Source organism: Gouania willdenowi, chromosome 17, assembly GCF_900634775.1.
Source record: "Gouania willdenowi chromosome 17, fGouWil2.1, whole genome shotgun sequence".
Classification (NCBI taxonomy): Eukaryota; Metazoa; Chordata; class Actinopteri; order Blenniiformes; family Gobiesocidae; genus Gouania; species Gouania willdenowi.
Genome location: NC_041060.1, coordinates 10,417,503 through 10,440,455, shown reverse-complemented (window position 1 = coordinate 10,440,455; position 22,953 = coordinate 10,417,503). Strand labels below are relative to the sequence as shown.

Genomic DNA, 22,953 nt, shown 5'->3' with positions numbered 1-22,953 from the left:
GATTTTGTTGATATGAGGCCTACACTATGTATTTGATTAAAAATATTATCCTCCCGAGCAGTTTTAAGTATTATTATATAACAGTATTTTTCAACCTTGGGATCGGGACCCCATGTGGGGTCGCTGGGAATTTAAATGGGGTCGCCAGAAGTGTCAAGTCATTTATTTTTTAAATTTTGGAAATATTACTATTTTACAAATTAAAACAACACACACTATAAAACAGCAGTATTCTATAATTTCACTTTATCAAATATAAATCTAGTTATTAATTATTATTATTATTATTAATAATAATAATAATAATAATAATAATAATAATAATAATAATAATAATAATAATAATAATAATAATAAATGCAGTATAAAAATATCATATCTGATATCAGATTTCCTTCAATAAAACAACAAAAACAACACTGAGACCGGGCTTTTGATGGCAAAATCATTATTATTTTACAAATATATAACTTGTCAAATATAAATCAAGTTAATGATCATAATAACAACAATAAATGCTGTATAAAAATATCTGACCTGGCACAACTTGTTACTAATACCGGGAACTCTGTATTCGACATAATCTAGTATAACAAACATGATCAAAAACTAATTGGTGAAAAAAAATAATTTATCGAAAAAGAATGGGAACCACTTTGCAGATTAAAATGTTACATAAAGAAAAAAAATCACTCATTCTTGATCTCTCTTTGTTTATCTGCCTTAACATTTACGTATGAGGCTTGTTTCAAAGGCTGAAACCGCTGTTGGGGTCAGCGTTACTAAACTGGTCTTTGTGAGAAAATAAATGTGACAAAATGCTGTTGACACATACGTTTGGCAAAAAAAGTGGCTTTGCTTCGAGCAGATTTCCAAAAAAATCATTAAATAAAAACAGACGCGCACAATGTGCCTGGAGTGAGTGCTGACGTATTTATCACATTAGTATTAGCCCTTCTCTCTGTCAGTGCAATCCTCGCAGCTGGTGTTGATGTGCAGTCCCAGAAGCCCCTGCAGCAACCTCGGGGCCTCGTTGCACAAGTGTGTGTTCTTTTCTATCGCTGTGTGAAATCCTGTTTCCCCCCGTTCCCTACAGTGACAATTTTCTACAAGTTACTAAAAAAACGGCTGCGACTCATCCTCAGGAAACATGAGACATGACGTGATAAAACAGAGTGACAAAAAAAAAGGAAAGGACAGGAGAAAATAAGTGGAAGCAGAGGAGAAAGGAGGCAGAAGTGGGGAAAACAAGAGAGGAGGGACAGGGGAGCGACAGGGGAGAGACAAAGATTGGTGATGCCAGTTTCCATATGACAAGTGGCGACGTTATGAAGATGGACGGGCGGTCGAGATGGAGCGCCTGACCTTTCCCAAAATGCCACATGTCACCGTGCTTTTATGTCAATCCCCGCAAAACAATATGTCAGGCGCATAAAAAATCATTACGCCCTCTCTGAATTATGCTGTTATGGCATACCGCAAAAAAATAATCATTAAGATGACATTATTCCACATTTAACTAGCAGGAGGACGAGGTTTGGAGAAGGTGGGTGGGGATAAGGGTAGGGGGACTTTGAATTTATGATTCCTCATGCTTTCATGTGTAAGGCAGCAGCAAACGAGCCGTTGTCTTTTCAGATGTATTGTTATGACTTTTATGCTTTGACGTGGGACATTGGGGGGAAAAGCTAAAAAAGAACAGTAACTGTTGTGGAATGGAGAGATGACTTCTCAAAATGGAGCCGTAAAGCAGTCACTTCCCTTTAAAGTGAGTTTTTGAAGCTCATCGAATGCTTCAGAGGAACATTGACTCACTGGAAATCCAGACTAGCGGTAAAACTGACACCTAAGCGACAACTGGGGCATGTAATTGTTACCTTACAGCCCCAAAGGACATCCAAATGATGTAGCAATCGCTCGAGGACAGAGTTTTGGGTGGAGAGAAATAGCTCTGCTGCCGTTAGAGAATTACAGAACATCAAAAGAGACGATGCCCTTTCACTCTGGTTCATCATTTTATATTCACTGTTTAATGGGTCGTTACTTTTTTACATCTATAATTTGTAATTATTGACTTACAGTAATAAAAATGTTTGAAAATACTGACTTGTACCAAGGGACACTTGGAACGATGATGGGTGGCTTCAATTTATGGTAGAAAGGAGAAAGTGTTAGTTTCCAAAATAAAGTATATTAATTTCCTTGGAGTTTCCTGCAGTGAGTGTCTGTGGTTGATAAACCAGGATGTTAGAACATAATGGTGATTTTAAAAAATAAATAATTTGAAATCATTTTTCAATTAGCAGTTGAACAGCGAACATTGCATTTTTACAACAGCTCTGTTAAAAATGAAGCATTAAACAACAAACTTTATTTGCCACAGCTGCTGCTTATTACTGACATTAAGTTTCTATGATAACTAGTGGGAAAATTGTCATTTTAATTCTTTTAAAGATATCCTGTGGCTGTATTCACTCCAAAAGTGTTTCGCAACGACTACTGATGCCAGTGTGACCCTAAAAACCCTGACTAAGTGACATTTCCGGTGTTTTCATGGATTGAAAGTTGTGGACAAAACACGGACGCAAATATTTTGGCTTTCCACAGAAAGACCCTAGAACAGCCGAAAATCGGAGTGATGTCACACCACGGAGGACACCATAGACAAGCGAGAAAGAAAAGGTGTTATAAAAGTAAATATATAAAGTAAAATCACTTCTTCAAGAAACTGCATTCCTCTACATGATTTGAAATCCCACAATGCAATGTTTTACAAAGTTCAAGTCACATGACCATTTGTCAACAAAATTGATTCTTTATGAAGGGACATTAACGCATTGGCTGTCAGTCATTTTCAGAACAGATACTTCCCTCATTGCTAGCCACTGAAGAGCATTTTGACTGATCTTTTAAGACCCACAGAATATTTTGCATTATGACTGTTTAAAATCTAAAGATTCTGAAAAAATAGACACTACTTTCATCAGTAAAAAAAAAAAAAAAAATGTTTTGAGCTTGTTTCGTTCTTCTGTAATCAACAGTTGAATATTGGTAGAATTCACACAAAATGCCAGTTTCTGATCAAAAAGCTGAGAAAACAGGCTTGTCAAAGCTGTCGAGTAGAACTGTGACTTTGAGGCTATTGTTTTTTGCCTTAGTGACACCTCAAACATCTGAACATTGGTTTCCTTCTATAAAACAACACTGAGACCAGGCTTTTGATGGCAAAATCCGTATTATTTTACAAATACATAACAATGTACAATTACAAGTTTTACAGTTCACAAAAATATATGAACTTATTTACAGGTATGTGTGTGTATCGTGTGTATCGTGTGTGTGTGTGTATGTGGTTCAGCTTGCTGTGGTGGGCTGTGGAGCCCTCTCCTGCCTATCTGTGTTGTAAAAAAAATGTTAGTTTTCGTTGATATGTATTTACAGAAATCTCTCCTGGTCAGTTCTGGTCAGACTACCCGAAGCAGGCCAGATACCATCGTACACTGATAACATTCACCAAGGTCTCAGCCTGAGGAGGCTCTGCTATGTTATGCTACTGCTATTAGCAACATACATAACCCTGAGAGCACTGAACAGCAGCAGATTCACTGAGGCACACACACCGAAAGCTTGTTTACCACCGAATCCAGGACCGGTCTGTTGACCAAAACCCTTTGACCGAATAAACCCTGTGTCCGCATCTGACCAGCAACCCTAAAGCTTGACTCTCATCTCATTCATCCAAACCGCCAGAACAATCCTCCCCAGCAGCTGGGTGGTGTGCAATGGACTAATGCCCTGTCCAGGGTGTACCCCCGCCTAGCATCGTTTGAGAGCTCGAGATATTCCCCGGTGACCCTGAACCTGGATCAAGCAGGTCAGACTATATATTAGTCGGTGGTTGTTACCTAAAAATGTTAACCAATAAGATGGACAAAACAATAATAATGTAAGTGTTTTTGACATTCAAAACTGAAAACTACACAATAGAAACTTACACAGAGTAGAAAACATCATTCCTTGTTTCTACAGGAACCTAAATTGACTCCATGTTGGTGATAGTAAGAGCAGTTTGAACAGATACTAGGATCTAGTCTTTAGAAGCCTGTGACTTGAATGATGGCTTTATGTCCAATTGAACTATTGATCTGAGGGATTGCACTGTAGCAGGCTTTGACATTTCGCCTGGTATTTCAGCTGGGAGATGTTCGAGCCTCAGACGTAACGACATAACCCTGAACACAGAAGCGTGCACACACATTACGGTGCACACAAATGCACGCACACGCACCCTAGCCCTATCCTGTCCTATCTGCGTGTGCGTGCGTGCGTGCGCATGTCGTCAGTTGTAATAGCTCCTGACATCAGCAGAATTGAGTTTGGAGTCAATGTGGATGTCCTCTATAAGCCAATCATCCAATCAGCACTCTCCTGACTATGTGGGTCAAAGGGCACGGTGATGTCATACTTTCTGACAACATGACAAAAAGCCAGAGAGCGACAGATCAAGATGGAAAATGAGGGTTACTGGGTTACTCGTGGGCTAGGGTGCTGTCACGACTCCGTGGTGCACTAAATACACACACTAAGGACTCGCTGTGCTTCTCCAAATCTGGTAGCCTACAATAAAGCACTCAGTGAAACATTTATAGCTTTCATAAACAAGAGCGAGTGATTAATGTTAGCCCTCTTCTTTGGGATTTCTAATAAACTATGACACATTTACACCCTCGGTCAACGTAGCCAAAGCCCTATTAAATGTGTCTGAGAGAATAGATTGCCACAGAGCACACACTGACACACACACACACACACACATACGATAAGAGAATTAACCCAACAATTCTCTACTCGTGTTATTCCATTGAAGTCATAACAACCAAAGCACCCTCATGTCCAATTCGCCTTGACATTAAAGGCTCAATCTTTTCTGATTGGAGCTCAAGTCTGGCAGCAAATCTATTCTGTTTTCCGTATAACTGTGATTGTTCTGAAATCACCTCCCACTTTACCTTGTTTCTTAGCTCCATTTAACTGCGGGACAGTGACGGGAGGCTTGTAAATCGTACAATATATTATCGCGAATGTTGAGTGGGAAAAACATCAACAACTAACCTCTCCTGGCTGAAGAGATCAATGTCTTTATTTGTCCGTTTTGTCAAGGAGAATGTTTGCAATCTGTCTTTTTTGGTTGTAGAAAAGAGTTGTCACTTACTTGAGCTGCCAGACCTTGCGCTTTAAAAAAAACATGTTGCAAAAGAGTTTCTGTGGTACAACTTTGGAAGGAAGAAAGAAAAATGTATATGCGTATGTTAAATTGAAATGAAAATAATCAACAATAAACTACTCTTAGTACTCATTGCTCAACATAAACAAAGTGTAGAAAGTATCGAAAGTGGAGCGATCATACTAGATTTCTTCTTACATGCACCAATCACATAAAGGAATAGATGTTTATAAGACGTTGCTTTAAGTATAATAATCATAAATTGGAAATAACTGATATAGACCACACACGCACACAAAAACTTAAAATAAACCTAATTTTTAAAAACACATTTTTATACTTGGAGTATACATTTTTTGAAGGTTTTATGTATTTCTAAATGTTCTATAACGTAAGTGTTTTACAAAGTTAGACTCTCTTCTTGTTGGTTCAACACAGTTTGACCATATAGCAATATGACTCATGGGGCATTCACACCAACGGATCTTATACCAGTTAAAACGCTTTTGGATTCATTTAGTCAGATAGTACGCCTAATTTAGGTGGTGTGAACACGCAAACAAAGTCTAGAGCGGATTAAACAGGCAAATTCTAGAGCGATTATTTCTGCCCGTCTCGGACCATTTCTAATCGAAGCCCAGAGTGATTAGGAGCGCCGTGAATGCAACTGCTCTCAAAGTATTGCCAATTACGTAGAGCGCATGGCATTGTGGGTGGTCAGGAAAAGCCGGCGACGTCGCAAAACAGGGTTTTAAAACCACCAAAAGCATGGCAACATGTTGCTGCTCTATTGTAGAATGTTCTGTGGCCCCCACACTCTGGAATAACCTGCACCAGTCTCTCAGGGAGCTCAACTGTGTGGACTCTTTTAAGAAACTGTTGAAGACTTCGCTTTTCAGAAAAGCTTTTAGTTAACTGGATTTTAAATTCTTATTATCCATTTATGATGCTGCTCTTATGATGTATATACACCCATGTTTTATTATTCTATTATGATGTTGCACTTGTATTTTCACCACAGCTCTGTACAGCATTTTGTGATTTTATCTGCAAAAAGCGCTTTATAAATAAATGACTTATACTTATACTTAGAAGTTAACCAAGTCAAAACAAGATGATAAAATTATCACCTGTACTCCACCCATTCGGACAGAGTCCGAGACTAAACCAGTGTGAAAGCACCCTCAGAGTCTACCAGGATCCCCAGCCATAACACTTCAATACTTCGTGTGAAAAGTGAACCTCATACACATACGGTATGTTGAGCAATTGTCTTTTATAATCAAAATAAGATTGGTCGTTGCTAAAAAAGCTAAAGACAATCTTTCTAACTACAACTGAGAGCTTAAGTGAGCCCAAAGAAAGAAAGAATATTAGAAAGAAGTATGATAGTTTGGCTAAAGTTTGTGTGGTTTGAGGTGAAGGAGGTTTTAAAGTGGTGCGGCTGCCAGGCACTCCTGCTGAGCCTTTAGTCACTGAAGTCGTTCTTTTACAAGAAAGCCTGCCTGGCAGTCAGGGGCAAACCTGCGAGGATAAAAAGAAAGGGGTGGGCAAGTCTAGTCAAGGATGCAACTATTTCATACAGGCGGGTAATACTTTGAACCTTTCTTTCTTACTTCAACTTGACAATAATTTCACCTAAACTTATGCTGTATCTCAAAAAATGTTTTTAGTTGTGACGTGTCTAGGAAATACAGGTAGTGAGAGGTTAGTAGAGGTGGAATTTGTGCTAAGATTGAGGAACTCTTATTGTGAAATCCCAGTGGAGGGTAATTGGAATTCAATATGAGTTAGATCATGGCTGCTGCCTTAGTTCCTTTGAGGGAAAAGCTATGGGGGATTAGCAGTCGTTAGCTCACAGTGATCTGAAGTGGAAAGGAACAGCTGGCTCTCAGCTAGCCACATGGTCTGTGTGTGTGAGCATGTGCGCCTGTGAGAAGGTGCGCACGAGTGTGTGTAAAAGACAATAAAATAGTGTGTGTGGGGGTGGTTTATTTCAGACAGTTTTCTTTTTTCTCCAATTAAAAGTCATTTCTACAATGTCTTTTCTGTTCTGCTCTATTGAATTCTATTCTACTGTCTTTGTCAGTGTTGTCTAAAAAAAATAAATAAATGAGTTTGGCCGTCTACTGTTTTACAAGCTCCGAACTCTTTGTTATTTTATATAAAGCACAGGCAGGCAGGTTTGCTGAATTCTTGTTCCATTTTATGAGGGAAGATAAAGAAGGGATAGAGGGAGGCCGTGGAAAAGCCGGAGAGGAAAAGGTGGAGTAAACAGCTCCATTAGAGAATGGGCACGTGGCTCCACGCTGCCACAGGCAGCGACCACCGGGTATAATAATGCATAATGATGGAATTCAGCTCTGCAACTTTTATGCTTTTATGTGCCTCTGGTTTAGATTAAACTCTGTGGTTCTTTTTGATTTGCTAACATTTGAATTTACAGAGTTGCTGTGGCCTGTGCAGAGATATTTAAAGATGGTAGATGTAAGATCTGCTAGAAAATTGTTTTTTGCGTGTTTGAGTTTTGATTGTGATGTATTTCTCTCTCTCTCTATTATTTTTTTTTTTTTTAACTCTAATTGAAAGAAAACTTCTACATAGTTACAGTTATGTGTGGTAGACAGTGGGGCCCAGGCTTGACCTTTTACCACACATGCAAATCCATGAAGAACTAATCTCTTTGGCATTCAATGCCCCTTTGCTAAAGATGAAAACTAATTTTAGGCTGCTGGTGATTATATATATATATATTTTTTTTTGCCAGATAAAGACATAGTGTATCAAAGATCATTTGCTCGAAAAAACAAAACAAAAAACAATGTCAAAGGTTGTAATTGCAGCTCAAAGTTTTGTTTAGTTCATTTAAAAGTTTAAAAACTATTTCACAGATGCTTTAAGAAAACAGCAAAAAAAAATATATGAAGAGTTGCAAAGTTTAATCAAGGTTTTGATCTCCACTCCAAACACTCTCCGATTGATATTGTTGGAAAAGTTTTGCACATTGCATGATGGGATGTGAAGTCTCGTACAGGGATGCTTGAAAGTGCTTTTACTTCATTCTTACCTTGATTTATTGTTTGCCCCATAAACTCTGCCAAAGGGACTTCTCAACATATTTCTGGTGTTTTCACAGACTGAAAGTAGTGGCAAAACAATGGCCGATGTTCATTTTGGGGTTTATACGGAAAGAGCTGAATCCCAAGAGTAATATCGGAAACAAACTAGAACAAAAATGGTGTCAAGAATCACTGTCCGCCTTGTCTGGCAAAGAAACATAATAAATCACATTAAGTATGAAGAATTAGCAATTTCAACCTTTTACATGTTATTTTTGAGCAAATTATCTTACATTTATTGATCTATGAGGCTTACACTATGTCTCAATTTAATTAAAAACATTGTTTCCAGCAGCTTTAGGTCAATGTTTCATATAACAATAAGGTGTTCAAGCATCAAGTGATGTATTTAGCTAAAATTCTTTACAGAATATTTCCTGTGGAAGCGACACTTAATGAAAGCACAGTTTGAAGAAAACATATTTCCTATAGCTACACTGCTAGAGAAAAGGTTTCCAAGTGATGGGCACGGCCTCATGAGAGACTTCAATCCAAACGATATATTGGACCTTTGTCTCACCTCCTGTGGGGTCAAAACGACACCACCTACTTCTCTCATCAATGTCATGTTCTCTTTCTTCCTCTCTCTCTCTCTCTTGCCATCTCGCGTATGAGACGGGTCAGGCTATTAAATGGTAGAATACATTAGAGAGGAGAGAGGCTAATAGATTGGAATATTATGACCATACAACAATTTCATGAAAAAGTCAAGGAGGGATCATCCCTCTTATTAACTCCAAGAGAAATTGAGGCTGAAAAATGTTCAAATAGAGAATGTTAATGCCAGGCTATACTACATGTAATTGTGCCGGCACCGTTCCCTGGGCTGGCCCCATTCATGCCACTTTATTAGTGGTAATTGAGGATATGAATTATAAATGAGGGGGTGATTTCGCTCTCCATGCTCATTGAAAGTGAAGCATAATGACCACTGCCATTGTTTAACCTTCAAAATAGTGTGTTCTCAATTCTTTTCTTTTTGCTTTCTGCCCTTTTTCTTTTCTTTCAACTCCTAAAATTGCTTCCGTCGCTTCTTTTTTTTATGATGTCTACTTTGCTTTGCTGCTACTCGCTAGTCCCTCCACTTACTTAGATTTTTCTTTAGTCTCCATGCTCTAGATGATATTGTCTGAACCAGTAAATAAAGGTAAAAGATAAGGGGTCAATCAAGATACACTGTTAAAGACAGATGGTGAAGAGTTTGTAGCCGATGACGGTTGGATTAATTTTCAAGCCTTTGCCACAATTAAATATTAATAACTATATTAAATGCAAGATGATCTCATTCCAGTACATCTTAGACATGGTTACACCAGCACAGTTTTGTTAATGCAGAGGGCAGAAAATCTTTTAACCTAGGTGAAGTTGCATAATAAGTCCCACCAATGTTGTTAATGCCCGAGGCAAAGGTTCCAGCCAAAAGTGGGCTCAAGATTTTCTTGGCATCGTATCTGAGAAGTTCACTTTTTCATTTAAGCTTTTTAAAGATCAGCAGCTCCACACCTACCATCCAACAAAGTCCATTAGCCCCAGCCTCTCACCCACAACCAGCCTGCTTTTTATTTACAACATCAAACGTTTCACTTCATTAAATTACCTTTTCTTTCCCCACCCTTCTTTTTCTAAACTCTCTCCCTCGCTTTTCCTTCTTTGCTCTCCAAGTTGCATTAAGTTGAAACATGTTTGCTGAAACAAAAGGACATGGGGTGATGGTGGGATAAAACAGCCATCCGATGCAGTCTGCAGTGGTTTTATAGGGAGAAATAATGGGTAATTGGGAGAAGGTATTTAATAGAAAACCGACATTGCTCTGTAATGCAACTGTTGTTAAAACGAGACGTACTTTGCGTAGCTGATGTCTCTGAAATGTGGAGAACTGCTGCTGCTCACTGTTTTTCCTTTGAAGGCATCCGTTCAGCAAATCAGTCTTTTGCTAGAAACATGTTGTGGGTTTGTGCATGTTGTTAATTGTTGTAATATATGACTGCTGTCTTTGAATAAAAAAAAAAAAAAGTTAGCATTCATAATCATCAAAGTTAATTGTTTCGATCGGTAATCATATTATTGAACATATTCACAATTAAAATTTTCTCCAAAACATTAACATCTGTTACATCAGATATGCTGAGTGCATGCGTGCGTGTGTGTGTGTGTGTAAAATCACCTTTGAAACCTAAATCTTTTACTCACCCCCCCTGCATTGATTGGAGCATTTGATTTGATCTAGGTCCCTCATGTACTGCCACATCTGCAACATGTACTTCTGTGTGAAGTGAGCGTCAGCTGTGTGAGCACATAAATGAAACCAGAGAAGAGTGAAAGCTAAACATTCTCTGAGATCAATATTCCAATATCTAACATCAGGGAACTCCAATAAGTACAACGCCAGGGACACTTCAATGGCAACATCAAGGCAGTGGGGTTTACACAACGATACACGCACATACACACATACACATAGGCACACACATGCAAATGATTAGTGGGTTTCAGATAGTGATCAAGCAAGCACCATAAAATCCATCCTACTTAGGTAAAAGGGAATGATCCATTTGAGGACAGGTTTCAATACGGTCCATGCTAACTATGTCACGATGGAGCTTCGGTCCAAAATCAGCACTGATAATTTTTGGGTATATTGGCAAAGTTTTAAAGCAGTGAGGTCAAAGTGCCAGAAGCACAGATTAGATTAGGAATCAATGTTCATCAAGGTGGTTAACATAATGGGCCCAAGGCCAACAACTGTGACCAAATAGATGTGGTGGCTATGTCCAACAACTGAAAAAGAACGGAGCAGGTAATTGTTTGAGGGTGAAAAACGAACCCAATTTCATGGTGATTATGAGAGAAGCAATAATGTATAGTATTGTAGTTAATGTCAAGACAAGCGCACTCGTTTGGTAGTGTTGAACTGAAAACCACACTATCCGAGACCAAGACTTGCCCAAAACCAGAATGCACCAAGACCAATACTTTTGGGAGCCGGAACCGAGTCAAGGCCAAGACCATAAAAGTCTATTTTAAAAACCATGATAAGGTTGAACAGTTTAAGAGCATTCTCACTTTAATGTTTTTTTTTCTTCTAAATACATTTGACAGAGAAAAACTTGGTCTGCATCTCTTTCTCAGCACAAGATACAAAAATCTAAAACCTTGACAAATGTGTTCAAATAAATTCTTGCAGAATTAATGTCCTTGTATTTAGTTAAAAACCACTGTTAAGTACAGAACTGTTTATGTGTCAGGTTAAAGAGACCTAAAGTAAGTGTTCAAAGCTATTTCTGAATAGAAATAAGAATTAAATTCAGTCCTGAATACTGCAACACTAATATGTGATGCAAAAGCTATTTGTGACTGACTTGGATTTCCTGAGATTATGACTGCAAACCAGCTCTTTAACTTTAATCCATGTGTTAGCTAAAAACACAACCTTTTCTAAATTGCCCATGGTCATAGTTCCGTATGCCAAACGCTAGTGCTTTCCATCAGTCAGTTGAACTGTTGCTTGTCTGCAATCAAAAAATGTGATGCTAATTTAAGTTTGAGATCTGATATTTTTTCTTCTAGCTTAAACATCTTTGTTTAGATGATAGGCAATGGGGCTGAACTAATGACCCTTATTCTAATCACTTCAGAATCCAGGCAGATGTGTGCGTCTCTTTACAAATTGTGTGTGGGTGCATGTGTGTTTTTGTAAGGCAGTGACCCGAACAACCAATAATCATTGAAAAAGTGACCACCACTGGTCGATATCCCCCCAACCACCCAACCAATTGCACCCCCATCATCTCTTCTTCATCTTTTTCTTCTACTACCTTCTCCTCCCCTCTCCTTTTTGCGTTAACTCTCATTCATGGCTCCAATCAATGTCGAATTATGGGTTATTTATTGAATAATCAAAAAGGTATTATGAGTCAAGGAGTCTGACTAGCCTGCAATGACTGACAATGAGGAAATAGAAAGTGGTAGGGCTATTTATCAGCCTAACTGCCATGCATGCCTTTGGAAATTAGGGTAATCAGTTGGCATGTAAACAGTAGGCCTAGCAGCTGGCTACCAGACAGCTCAGCTATTACTCACTTTCCACTTATCAATGTGACATCTGAATATGCATGTGTGTTCGCAAGAGTGGGAAATACAACCCAAGTCATTTGTTTTGGGATACACAGGCTTGCGTTTTAGCGACAATTTGATAAAAAAATAAGAAATTTTAAAAAACTTCACTTTTACAAACTGGAGGGTGGGGTAGAAACTATTCCATATCATGTTAAGGTCTCATTTATTCAGACAAATGTTCCTCGGGAATCACACTTTGATCTCCTGACATGTTTCGACTGTCAACAGCCAGTCTTCGTCAGCTGATAGCTTTGATGTTTCCTTTGATGTTTCTTTGACTTCCGCGTGATCATTCCAGCAATATTTTTTTTTTCTTTTTGAATAATATGTTATGATTTCATTTATTCAGACAGCTGTTCCTCATGGAAGTTAATGAAACATCAAAGGAAACATTAAAGCAGACGCCTCTGACAAAGACCAGATCAAACTGGATTTCCTGAATAAATTAAACCTTAACATACTATTCAAAAAGAAGACAAAAATAATCCCGCTGGAATATTTAGAAACTATTCCAGTCTGAATAACTAGATTAACCAAGCCGAATTATTTGTAACTATATTTCATTATCTTCATTAAGTTATAGTGAAAAATATTTTTTGTCAAGTCATTTGCAATCACGTATTGCTCATTTCCTTCATTAAAAAAGTAGGACATTTGACTAGACAGGCTGCTATCATGTGCTATTCACAATTGATGGGCAGATCAAGCAGAAAAAAATAGATTCTCATAATCAATGCAAGAAAATCACTGGGGTTAGGATTTAAAGCCCAGAGTCCCTAGGCCACTTGTAAACTAATCTGCCAGGGCAGCCTTTGTGTTAGAGGTCAACAGACATCATTACATTGGGTGTGCAGGGGCAGAGCAGAGGGCAATGCGTTGTACTTGAGTGTGTGTGTGTATGTGTTTGTGTGAAGGGCAGATGAGAGGGCAGAGGGTTGGTCGCTGTGGGAAGATCGTCTTTCCCTCCAGAGCGTTGGCCTGCATGGGCCAGCAGCATGGTGCTTGTGTTCCAATTTTTTTTTGACAGGGGCAGTGGATTGCAGAGGAGACCTGGCTGGTGTGTTTAACACTAAGCCAAAGCTAAAATGAGCTGAAATTACAATGTACAATGATTTTAGTCTATTAGTAGGCAGAAGTGGTTGACTTTCCTTCCTTGATATGTCTTTCCTTAGGGTTTTTATTTAAGTAATTGCTGTTGAGTTCTTTTAAATTTCCCTTTTTATTTGCCACAATTACAAAGCATTGCAGAGCCTAATTTGTAAAACAACCATAAATGAAAGCAACGTATGGAGGGGGAGAGAAAATCAAGATAAATGAATCTCTCTATGGGTCTGTACATCTTTTTTTAATCTCCTAACCCTGCTGTTAAGACCTCTGTCCTGTCGACACTTATTGCACGTTGCCATATTTTCATCCCTCAAAAACCATTAGAAAAGCCGATGTCAGGGTGGAGTAAGTGAATTAGGATTGGTTTTTGCCTCTCTTGGCCACAGAGAGAGGTAGAGTTACCCACAATAAGATCAGAATGAGACCAATTTCGTTTCCGTTGCCATTCAAAACAAACAATGGGCACCTAATAGCCCTGCAGCATCTGTGGCCTTGGTCAGGCCAAAACACACATGATGGCCCTGGTCGATAGACGCCGACAGCTAGATGGACGAGTGGAGTCGTGCAGGCGCGCAGCCAAGGCAGCCACACACTTAGGTAGGCCGACAGGCCGTGATTTTTCCTGATAGCTGCGGGATGCCTGGAACACTAGTTAGCGGTCGGTGCAAAAGTGCTTCTGAGTGCTTCTGAAGACAGCGATCATATCAGTGAGAGGAGGAGAATAGAGGCTTATCGACTCAGAGAGGGTGACAGCGAGAAGTCGAAGGAGGGAAAGGGAGAGACAATATTGGTGGTCATGTCCAGCCAACCCATACTGTAGGTGATCTAATCTGGAGGCATTACACTGACAGACAGCCAGTAATCAGTGGTTAAGATTTGAAGATTAGGAATGGACATATGGATGAGTGAAAGGATGTGATAAATGGTTTCGGTGCATTGGTTTTCATTCGTTTCTCCCTTAGCCGCTTGATACAGCTTCTTGTTAGAATTTATTTGTGCTTATGAAAAGTAATCTGTTCTTCACCGTTTATCTACTAAAACTCACATGCACAGAGCTGCAATGTTAATCACCTGATCTAAGAGGTAATTGTCTTGTTTTACCCTTTCTGCTCAGCAAAGCTTGAATTTATTACTAAACAATCCAGTAACTGCTTTATCAAATGTGTCGTAAATGATTGTCTTTTTAATCTGAGAAATTCGACAAGAAAGAACATATTTGGAAATTTTGCTTTTAAAGTGTGAGAGGTTAACATTGAGTAAACTGAAGAGTTGTGTTTTGTAAAGCAATGGCTTCCTACATTCTAACGCTAATGTTTTTTTATACTGTGTAGTAAGTAAGTAAGTAATCTTTATTTATAGAACGCTTTTCACAGGTAGCAACCACAAAGTGCCGTACAAACATTTCAGAATCATCCTGTCTAAAGAGAACAAGAACGGGAGAAAGTGTGGGTCGCCAAGGGCATTGGAGGCGCCCCGTATTTAGATGAAAAATAGGAAAACAACAAAAGGAGTGGTGAGGGGAAAAAGCGGAGGGGAATGTGACTACCTCCACTGAGTAGCAGAAGAGAAAATGTGAAAATATATGTTTGAGTGAAGTGGCGACAGAAATTCTCAACGTTTCTTTCTGTTTTCATGTTGCCTATTCATGAACCTTTGGCCATTCTGGCATTTTGGATTGGCCTTTGAATTGGTGATCTCAGAGTTGTACCATCATGTTTTTATTTTGGGGAGGGAAGAGTAGTTTAAGGCAAAAGTACCTTCTATTAAAAGATTGATGAACGCAACTTGTTCAATCCTCTAAACGTTAAATGTCTTTGACCTAAGAATAATTAGCATCCATGATTTACAACTGAATTTCAGAGCAAGCAAGAATGATCACTTTTTCCAATATTTTCCTTTATTTGACTTGCTTTAAATTGACACTCTTAAGTAGTATTTCTTAATGTTGTAGTACTCAAGACCAGTCTTGATTTTAGAGGTCTTGGTACTGATTTCTGCTGTTCCTCAACTTTACTTGTGATAAAAAGTAGAAGAACTTGGTCAAACGATAAATATTTTTGATTCATGTGTTACCTTTTTTTTGTCTGTCAAATGTATTATAAAGAAACTAAAACTAAAGAGAGAATTTTCTTTAACTGTTTAAACTTCTCTTGGTTCTTGAAAATGTATTTTATGGCCTCAGTCTTGTCTCGGTCTTTGTCTTGAGTCTGTCTCAACTTCCAAAAGTCTTAGTCTTGTCTTGGTGCATTCTGATCTCGGTCATATCTTGGTCTCGGATAATGTGATCTTGACCACAACATTAGTATTTCTCCTATAATTCACCTCAAATTTTCTTACAAATAGTCTAGTTTCTTGTAATCATGCTGCAGGAAATTACCATTGGTGATAGCTGAGTTGTACCTGAACCATAAAATGTGTTGGTAACTTAAGACAATTCTGCTAATAGTTTCTCCTAACAAGAAAATGTCTCACTAGGTTGCTTTCCTCTAGTAAATGCCCTCAGGGTTCTACAGTAAGTAAGTAAGGCAGCTCCCAGTACAGCAGACTGACCTTACACTGGCCTCTGCTAATGATATTAGGGCACGCTGACGTTGTAAGAAGGTCACCCATGGTACACCTATTCGAACACATGTAGGTCTCCCACACACACTGATTGACCTCTGAACATGAATACAAACACACACACGTTTGCACACAAAGTCCCGATTCCCCTGGGCGAGCTGTTAAAGAAGCCTTCCTCTCTGGTTGCCTCTCATTACAGCCCATTAGTCAGGTGCATTTTAGATAGAGTGTGGGGTCACCCTTCACTGGCTAACAAGTGGGGTAACAGTGTTATCCACTGAGGGAGGAGGGGTGCTGTGCTCTGCCCACACCTGCCTACATATAACCTCAGGGTATCGATTGCAACCGCTGTTTCACCTTTGCCTCAGTGACCTCACCAACAATGTGTTTATTTTCTCCAGCACATCGTCACAGAAAAGCACACTTTCACTGTCACACCAATGCATTAAGAAGGCATATCGAGTTACCCAATAACAATGGTTGAAAAAAGCTATACAACACAGGTTAAGATCTGCCTAAAAAGGCTGTAGATTATCTTTACCATTATTTACCTTACTAGCTTTTTTGTATCTCATCCACAATATCGTTTTCATTGAAATAGAAGTAAATAGACTGACTTGATGTCTGTGGTCTTCTCTTAATGAGATGTTTTCTGGGTTTCCTTGAAACACTGTGAGGCCAAAGCAGTCACTTGAGGGCGTTATTGATGAGCTACAATTATTTGCAGTTCATGTCTCCCTTCACCTATCTACCTTTTGCCCCATCTTCCCTCTACATCCTCATTTCCATTTTCGCTGTTTCCTCAACACTTCAGCTGATAAAATGATATCCCAAGTTCATTGGTGCTAAGATATGCCAAATAGGTTTTTATGGTTCCATCAACCTTTTGATGAACTTTACCTTGGCCGCTGTGGTACAAAAAGCAAGCCATAATGCTGTTATGAAGGTGCTTAAAGCCATTGATTCATTTTATTTTGGTATTGCTTTTTACACATTGTCTCCACATAAGCAAAAGCACACTACAATACTGTTATTATATCAATGATGTCATTGCTCGTAGACCATCAATTACTGTAATTGATTTATTTAGGCTTCATACGGTCCAGGTAAAATGCAAAAAAAATGTTGCAAAGTCTAAATTACAGCATTGGAAGGACATACAGTAACAGAATTTGGGGTGTTTGAGCCATTCGTCAGCCTGTAGCCAGACAGGCTATCCATAGTGATTAGTAGTAAAATTTTAATGGGAGGTCCATACATATGTCTATCTGTCAGTTTTACGACAGCGTTTATGCGGTTGGGTCTCTCTGAGCCAGCCCGGACTCCAGACAGCCAAAACACAAGCAATATGCACACATGCATGCATAAGCATGCACACACACACACACACACACACACACACACACACACACACTCTCAGTCACAGTCTCTTTAAGGAGAGCCACAGGGACCAGTACCGTCACAGCATTGTCAGCGCTGGGTGCTCGGGGCCCTAAATGAAGGCATCAAATGTTCTCATCCCCCGCTATAATAAAACCCAGTCTACAAGCCTCTGCCGCGGGCAACACATAATGGGCTTTTTATTTCCGTTTGGTCGCCCCAGCCTACAGAATTAAAGCTCAGTTTGGTGAAAAGAGGACAAGGTGGTCTCAAGGTCACAGGGAGGATGAGGAAGTGTTTTTCAGGTTTACAAAGCAGAAAAAAGACCGTATTTATAGACTTAAAAAACAACTTTGCATTGCATCTTGTAGAAGAGACTAGAGTTGGTGAAGTTAGGAAAATTCATGTATTTTGTTTGTTTTAAATTTAAAAGAATACATTTAAAGTTTCAAAAGCAAAACTTGAAATTAGTAAATGTCGGTAATGATCATTTTTAACAGATAAAGACAGTATTTAGGCCTCATAGATCAATAAATTTAATATAATGAAGGTGAAAAAAAATAAGTTTCGAAATTTCAGACTGTTATATCACAGGGAATACCTTGAAAAAAGTTTTTTTTTTTTAAATGGCACCAAGCGATTTACTATCTTCTTTCTCAGGCAAAGGAACAAGAAACCACAGTAAGAATGAGGTAAAAACATTTCTTAAAGTGTTCTTCTACGGCAGGGGTGTAAAACTATATTTATTTCGGGGGCCAAATACGGAGCAGTTTGATCTCACGTGGGCCACAGATTTTATGCAAGAATATGAGCAATTTCAACATTGTTGTGCCATATTTTGCACTTCTACATAAAATACCAAATATGTAAGAAACCGACCACATCCAAGCAATAAGTGATATACATCAGTCCCAAAAGGATCTTCACATTAAATTTCCAAGATTTTGTGAGCAATTTCTATTTAATTAAGGGAAATATAAATTGAAGGATTTTGTAAGAACTTTGAGGTTTTTTTTTAACAGTTTAACATTAAAGATGACTGTAATGATGTGATGCTCCAATTAGCCGGATTTGGCCCCCGGTCCATGAGTTTGACACGTTTTCTATGGGGTCCCCAGTCCCACAATGCAATGCAAAACTTTTCCGAAGTTTAAATCACAAAACCATTGACAACAAACCGATTTTTTACAGTTGAGATCAAAACAAACTTTTTAGATGTATTTATGAGTAGATAATCTTTGATTTATTAATCTACTGTATGTGGGCTACACTATGGGGCAGATTCACTAAAGTTTTAGGGGTATTAAAACGTGTGCAGATGTCACTCCATGCGCTAATAAGGGGGACAAACCCCAGGGAATCAGGGCTGCGCGTCTTCAGCGTGTCACAATGCGCCCACAATCAATTTAGCGCGTTTCCCTCTGATGAATATGTAAAGTAGGCAGATCTCATAAGGGGCGCAAAAAAAATGGCAGGAGGAAATGCAAACCATGAAAATCTGGTGTCGCGTTGATGGCAGGAGCTTCAGGCCAGAATCAGCTGAGAGCATGAGTAAAGAACTCAGACCTGCTGGATGATGCTCAGTAGATCATCTTCAAATGGCGCTGACTGTTTGACAGACTATATTGCTGCATTAACTCTGCATCAACAGATCAATAGGACGATTTCTGTCCAAATCCACTTGTTTTAAGAGCAAAGTTACAGGACCTAGCAGAGCACCCACATTAAATATAGGTTTTAGGTTAGGATTTAAAGTTGTATGTTTTTTTTTTTTAAACATTTGTATTTGTTTATTTTGTTTTCTACATTATTAAATGTTTGTGCAGCAGACAGAGAAGTCCACCAGCCTCCAATTGAACTTCTTCAAATGTAATTTGGTGCCTTTGTGCACTCACCTCTCCACATTGAACAACGAAACGCTCATTTAAATAGGGCGGTTTCAACCTCGTCTATACGCGCACTTACTAGTGGCGCAATGTTAGTAAATTCCCCACAGCAGGTGAGGAAACAGCGGCACCAAAGGAATGAGGGACACACCTGGTTTACCACCCTTTATTTCAGATCTTAGTGAATCCACTCCTATGTCTTTATTCTTAAAAATGGTCTTGGTCAGCAGCCTTAACGAAGTGCTACTTTGAAAAAGTATGAGACCAAAACTTTTACATGTGGAAGAACTCAAATTAAACATTAGGGTGTAATTACTCCTAATAGGTGGGCAGATTGGCAGCTGCCCAGCAAATCCTCAGTGACCCCAATATGTTGTTTCCCCAATTTGCTCCATTAAAAGAGAGGGAGAAAAAAAAAAAAAAAAACAGGAAGCAAATGATCACTGACTTAAGGGTCAAGGGTCAGCTCTTGTTGCTGTGAGCGTGCATACTATCAGATGCCGGGTGTTCAACTGATGTTGGGTGTCTGAAAAGAGGGTACTTTGTGTGGTGGTATTTTGTAATGAGGGGAAAAAACAACAGAGGAACAGACTGCAAACGGCGACAGGTGTCTTGTTAGACTCAGATTACTGAGACAGAGTCACACACACACACACACACACACACACACACACACACACACACACTAAGCATGCTCTCACACCTGTGAAACACCATATGGTAATCCTCTGGAGAAACATTTGAGTGTTTTGGCTTTTGGACCTGACAAGATTATCTAATGCTGTTGGATTCCAAATGCCTCCAGAAAATGATTATCCCTCAATTAGACAAATTGTTTAAATACTAACAATAAAAACTAGCTTCTAAAGAGATTAGGACGAGGAAATAAAGCTGTAGAAACCATGCCAAACTTGCTTGCCACAAATTCCACTTCTGGTATAAGCATTTAGGATCATTAATAAGTCATTATGCCCACATTTACCGAATAAAGGTGCGGGTGGGTTTATAGGTTTTTAAATGTTATGACTGTAGCCTAAAGTCATCTGAATTGACTAAAAAAGTGTATCTGTATAGATGTACAGTATGAATAAATGAACATGTAAACCCCTGAAACTCCAACATGGAAAAACACAAACACCTACGAATACAAGCGAAACAGTTGCGTCTGGTTGAAAACTATCTAACAAATTATTTTAAAATATTCCACCATTACAGACAAACTCAGTTAAAAGAATGAGATACAGTTTTCCAATCAAAGTTAAAGGCGCTCTTTTTCTCTACTGCGTATGATTGAGAGGGAGATTTTTTGGTCATGTTGTTGATGATGTAATGATGTTCAATGTTTTTACTGATTATTTCAAATGTTTTTGTTGTTAATTTTAACGTTCTTACTTATTTTTATGCTGTTGAATCTTTTCTGTGGCACTTTTTGATAATGTAAAGCACATTGAGTTGCCTTGTGTATGATATGCGCCTTGCCTTGCCATACGTGTAGGGGTAATATGTTTTTGACCCCAGTGTACTACATAAGTGAAAATGACTAGTGTCAATTAAAGCAAACTAAACGATGGAAGTGGACGTGGGAGGTTTTCTCTGACAAATAGACTTGGAAGCAGCAGAATGCCATTATGGAAGTGACTACCATCACTGCAGTACTTAGTAAAAGCCTTCTGTTAAAGCCAGCTAAGACTCCCTTTTAGGTGATACTTTACTTAATTGAGTGTGAAACCTTCATCACTATCAAGACAGAAAGGTGGAAGAGGGATGGATGGATAAAAAAAGACAAGAGGGGAGAAAAAGATGGTGAGAGGATGACGGAGAGGACAGGGAGGATACTTAAGAGAGAAGAAAACTACAGGAAAAAAGGTGAGAAAAAGAGGAGACTCACAAGGAGGTGAATGGGTGTCCCTCAACAGATGGAGTGGTCATATATAGGCAGGTACCCTCCAAATGAACCTCCACCCCTCCCCTTGTATTAACCCCCATTCCCCCCCACACCACCTACCCCCCAGTATGCTGAACCCCACCACTCTGTCATGCTATTACCTTGCTGTCTCTTTCATTATCTGCCGTGAACTCCGGGTAACCTCGTCGTGGCCATTCTTTATGTCATGGCCCACAACGCGAGCCGTGATTTAGGCCCATCCAGTCCACCTAATTTGATTTCATCATCACGGGGTGCAGCAGAAGATGTTGGAGGGGGGTTAAGTTGTGGGAAAGGAGAAAGGGAGAACGAGAAGAAGGTGGAGGTGGAGTTGATGGTGGCTCAGGGTTTAGATGGAAAAAAAGGTAAAGAGTTCTCAGGAGGGGGTCACATTGGTAAGCGTTAGCCAAACGACTTCAAGAGGCTAATAAAGTAATCATGGCCTTCGTTACATGGCCATAACATTTGCCCTAAAACTCTTAATAACTATTACCAGGCCCAATCGTTAGTCAACGTTCATGGATTTTTCCGCATTTACTCTCTTCTCGTCTCCTGACTAACACTTTGTAGTTGTATTCATATATGTGAGATTAAATATGCATTGTTGCCAAATTTAACCCATATGTTTTTGACAAAGTCATTTTGGCAGAAGGGCTTTCCACTTTTCTGAAGAACTTCTCAACAGAAATACATTTACACTCTGGTTTGAAAGTGACAAAACACAAAGAATTCCCAAAAAAACATGAGACATCCCTTGTCAAAGTGTTCTTAAATAATATAAAAGACAATATTTCAGATGTTGTTGTAAAGGAGGACACAGCAAATGGTACATCCACAATTTGTTGCATTTTGATACAAGACTTGATTAGTTGTGTCTCAATAATACATTTGTGAAATGAGACTTTTTGCTTCCAAGACTTTTTGCTTCCAGGAGTAGAAGTTAACGCAAAAAACTTGTATTATTTTTCAGGACTTAACATTATTGTTTCATGCTGATAATGAACGTATAAAAATGTCAAAATCAGTCCCATGACTGGAATCATTCACTGAAACTTATTTTATATTTATTTCACATTAAGTGAACTTTTTCTTTATATTCTGGAGGGTTGATATGATATAGCATACATTTATCTATTCAAAGCTTCTACCCTTATGACTGAAAATGAGAGCCCTCTTTCTATCTGACACATAGACACTGTCATTGGAGGGTAATCGTTGGCCATTAGGAAACATACATAGAGAGAGACAACAAAGCAAAGTGTCAAACTGGTTATTATTTTCCACTCAATGTCCTATAGAGACAGAAATTGTGTTTTGAAAGTGAATACTGATATGTTTCTATATATGGGAAATCTGCTTTCGGAGTTAAGATGAGGGTTTTGTTCTCCTAAGGCAGAAAGGGGAAAGAAATAAGTACATTTAAGGAGGGTCTGGATAAAGACACATCCATTTAACTATTGTTTCTGGCCAGTGAGTCACAATCCTAACCTACCGGCTTTAGTTTGAAATTCAATGAGGCTTCTGATTCAACTTAATAGGACACTACACAAGATACACCATCTGCAAGAGGGTTTGGCTTCCAAGGATAAATCACTGTGAGTACAAGACACTGATTGAATACCAATCCATAGGTAA

At 38.9% G+C, this 22,953-nt stretch overlaps 1 protein-coding gene across 3 annotated transcripts in view; it reads right to left on the bottom strand.

Annotated features, from left to right (window-relative positions):
• Positions 1 to 22,953, bottom strand: part of rnf220a (ring finger protein 220a) — a 180,687-nt gene that overhangs the window by 76,307 nt on the left and 81,427 nt on the right. For 2 of the 3 annotated variants that reach the window (XM_028472205.1, XM_028472206.1), the window contains one exon: positions 10,534 to 10,626. The exons of the other annotated variant lie outside the window; for it this stretch is intronic. In XM_028472205.1, the coding sequence (XP_028328006.1) occupies positions 10,534 to 10,600 (67 nt within the window). In that variant the 5' untranslated portion in view covers positions 10,601 to 10,626. Of the gene's footprint in view, positions 1 to 10,533; positions 10,627 to 22,953 lie in introns of those variants that run through there. 3 annotated transcript variants of the gene reach the window in all.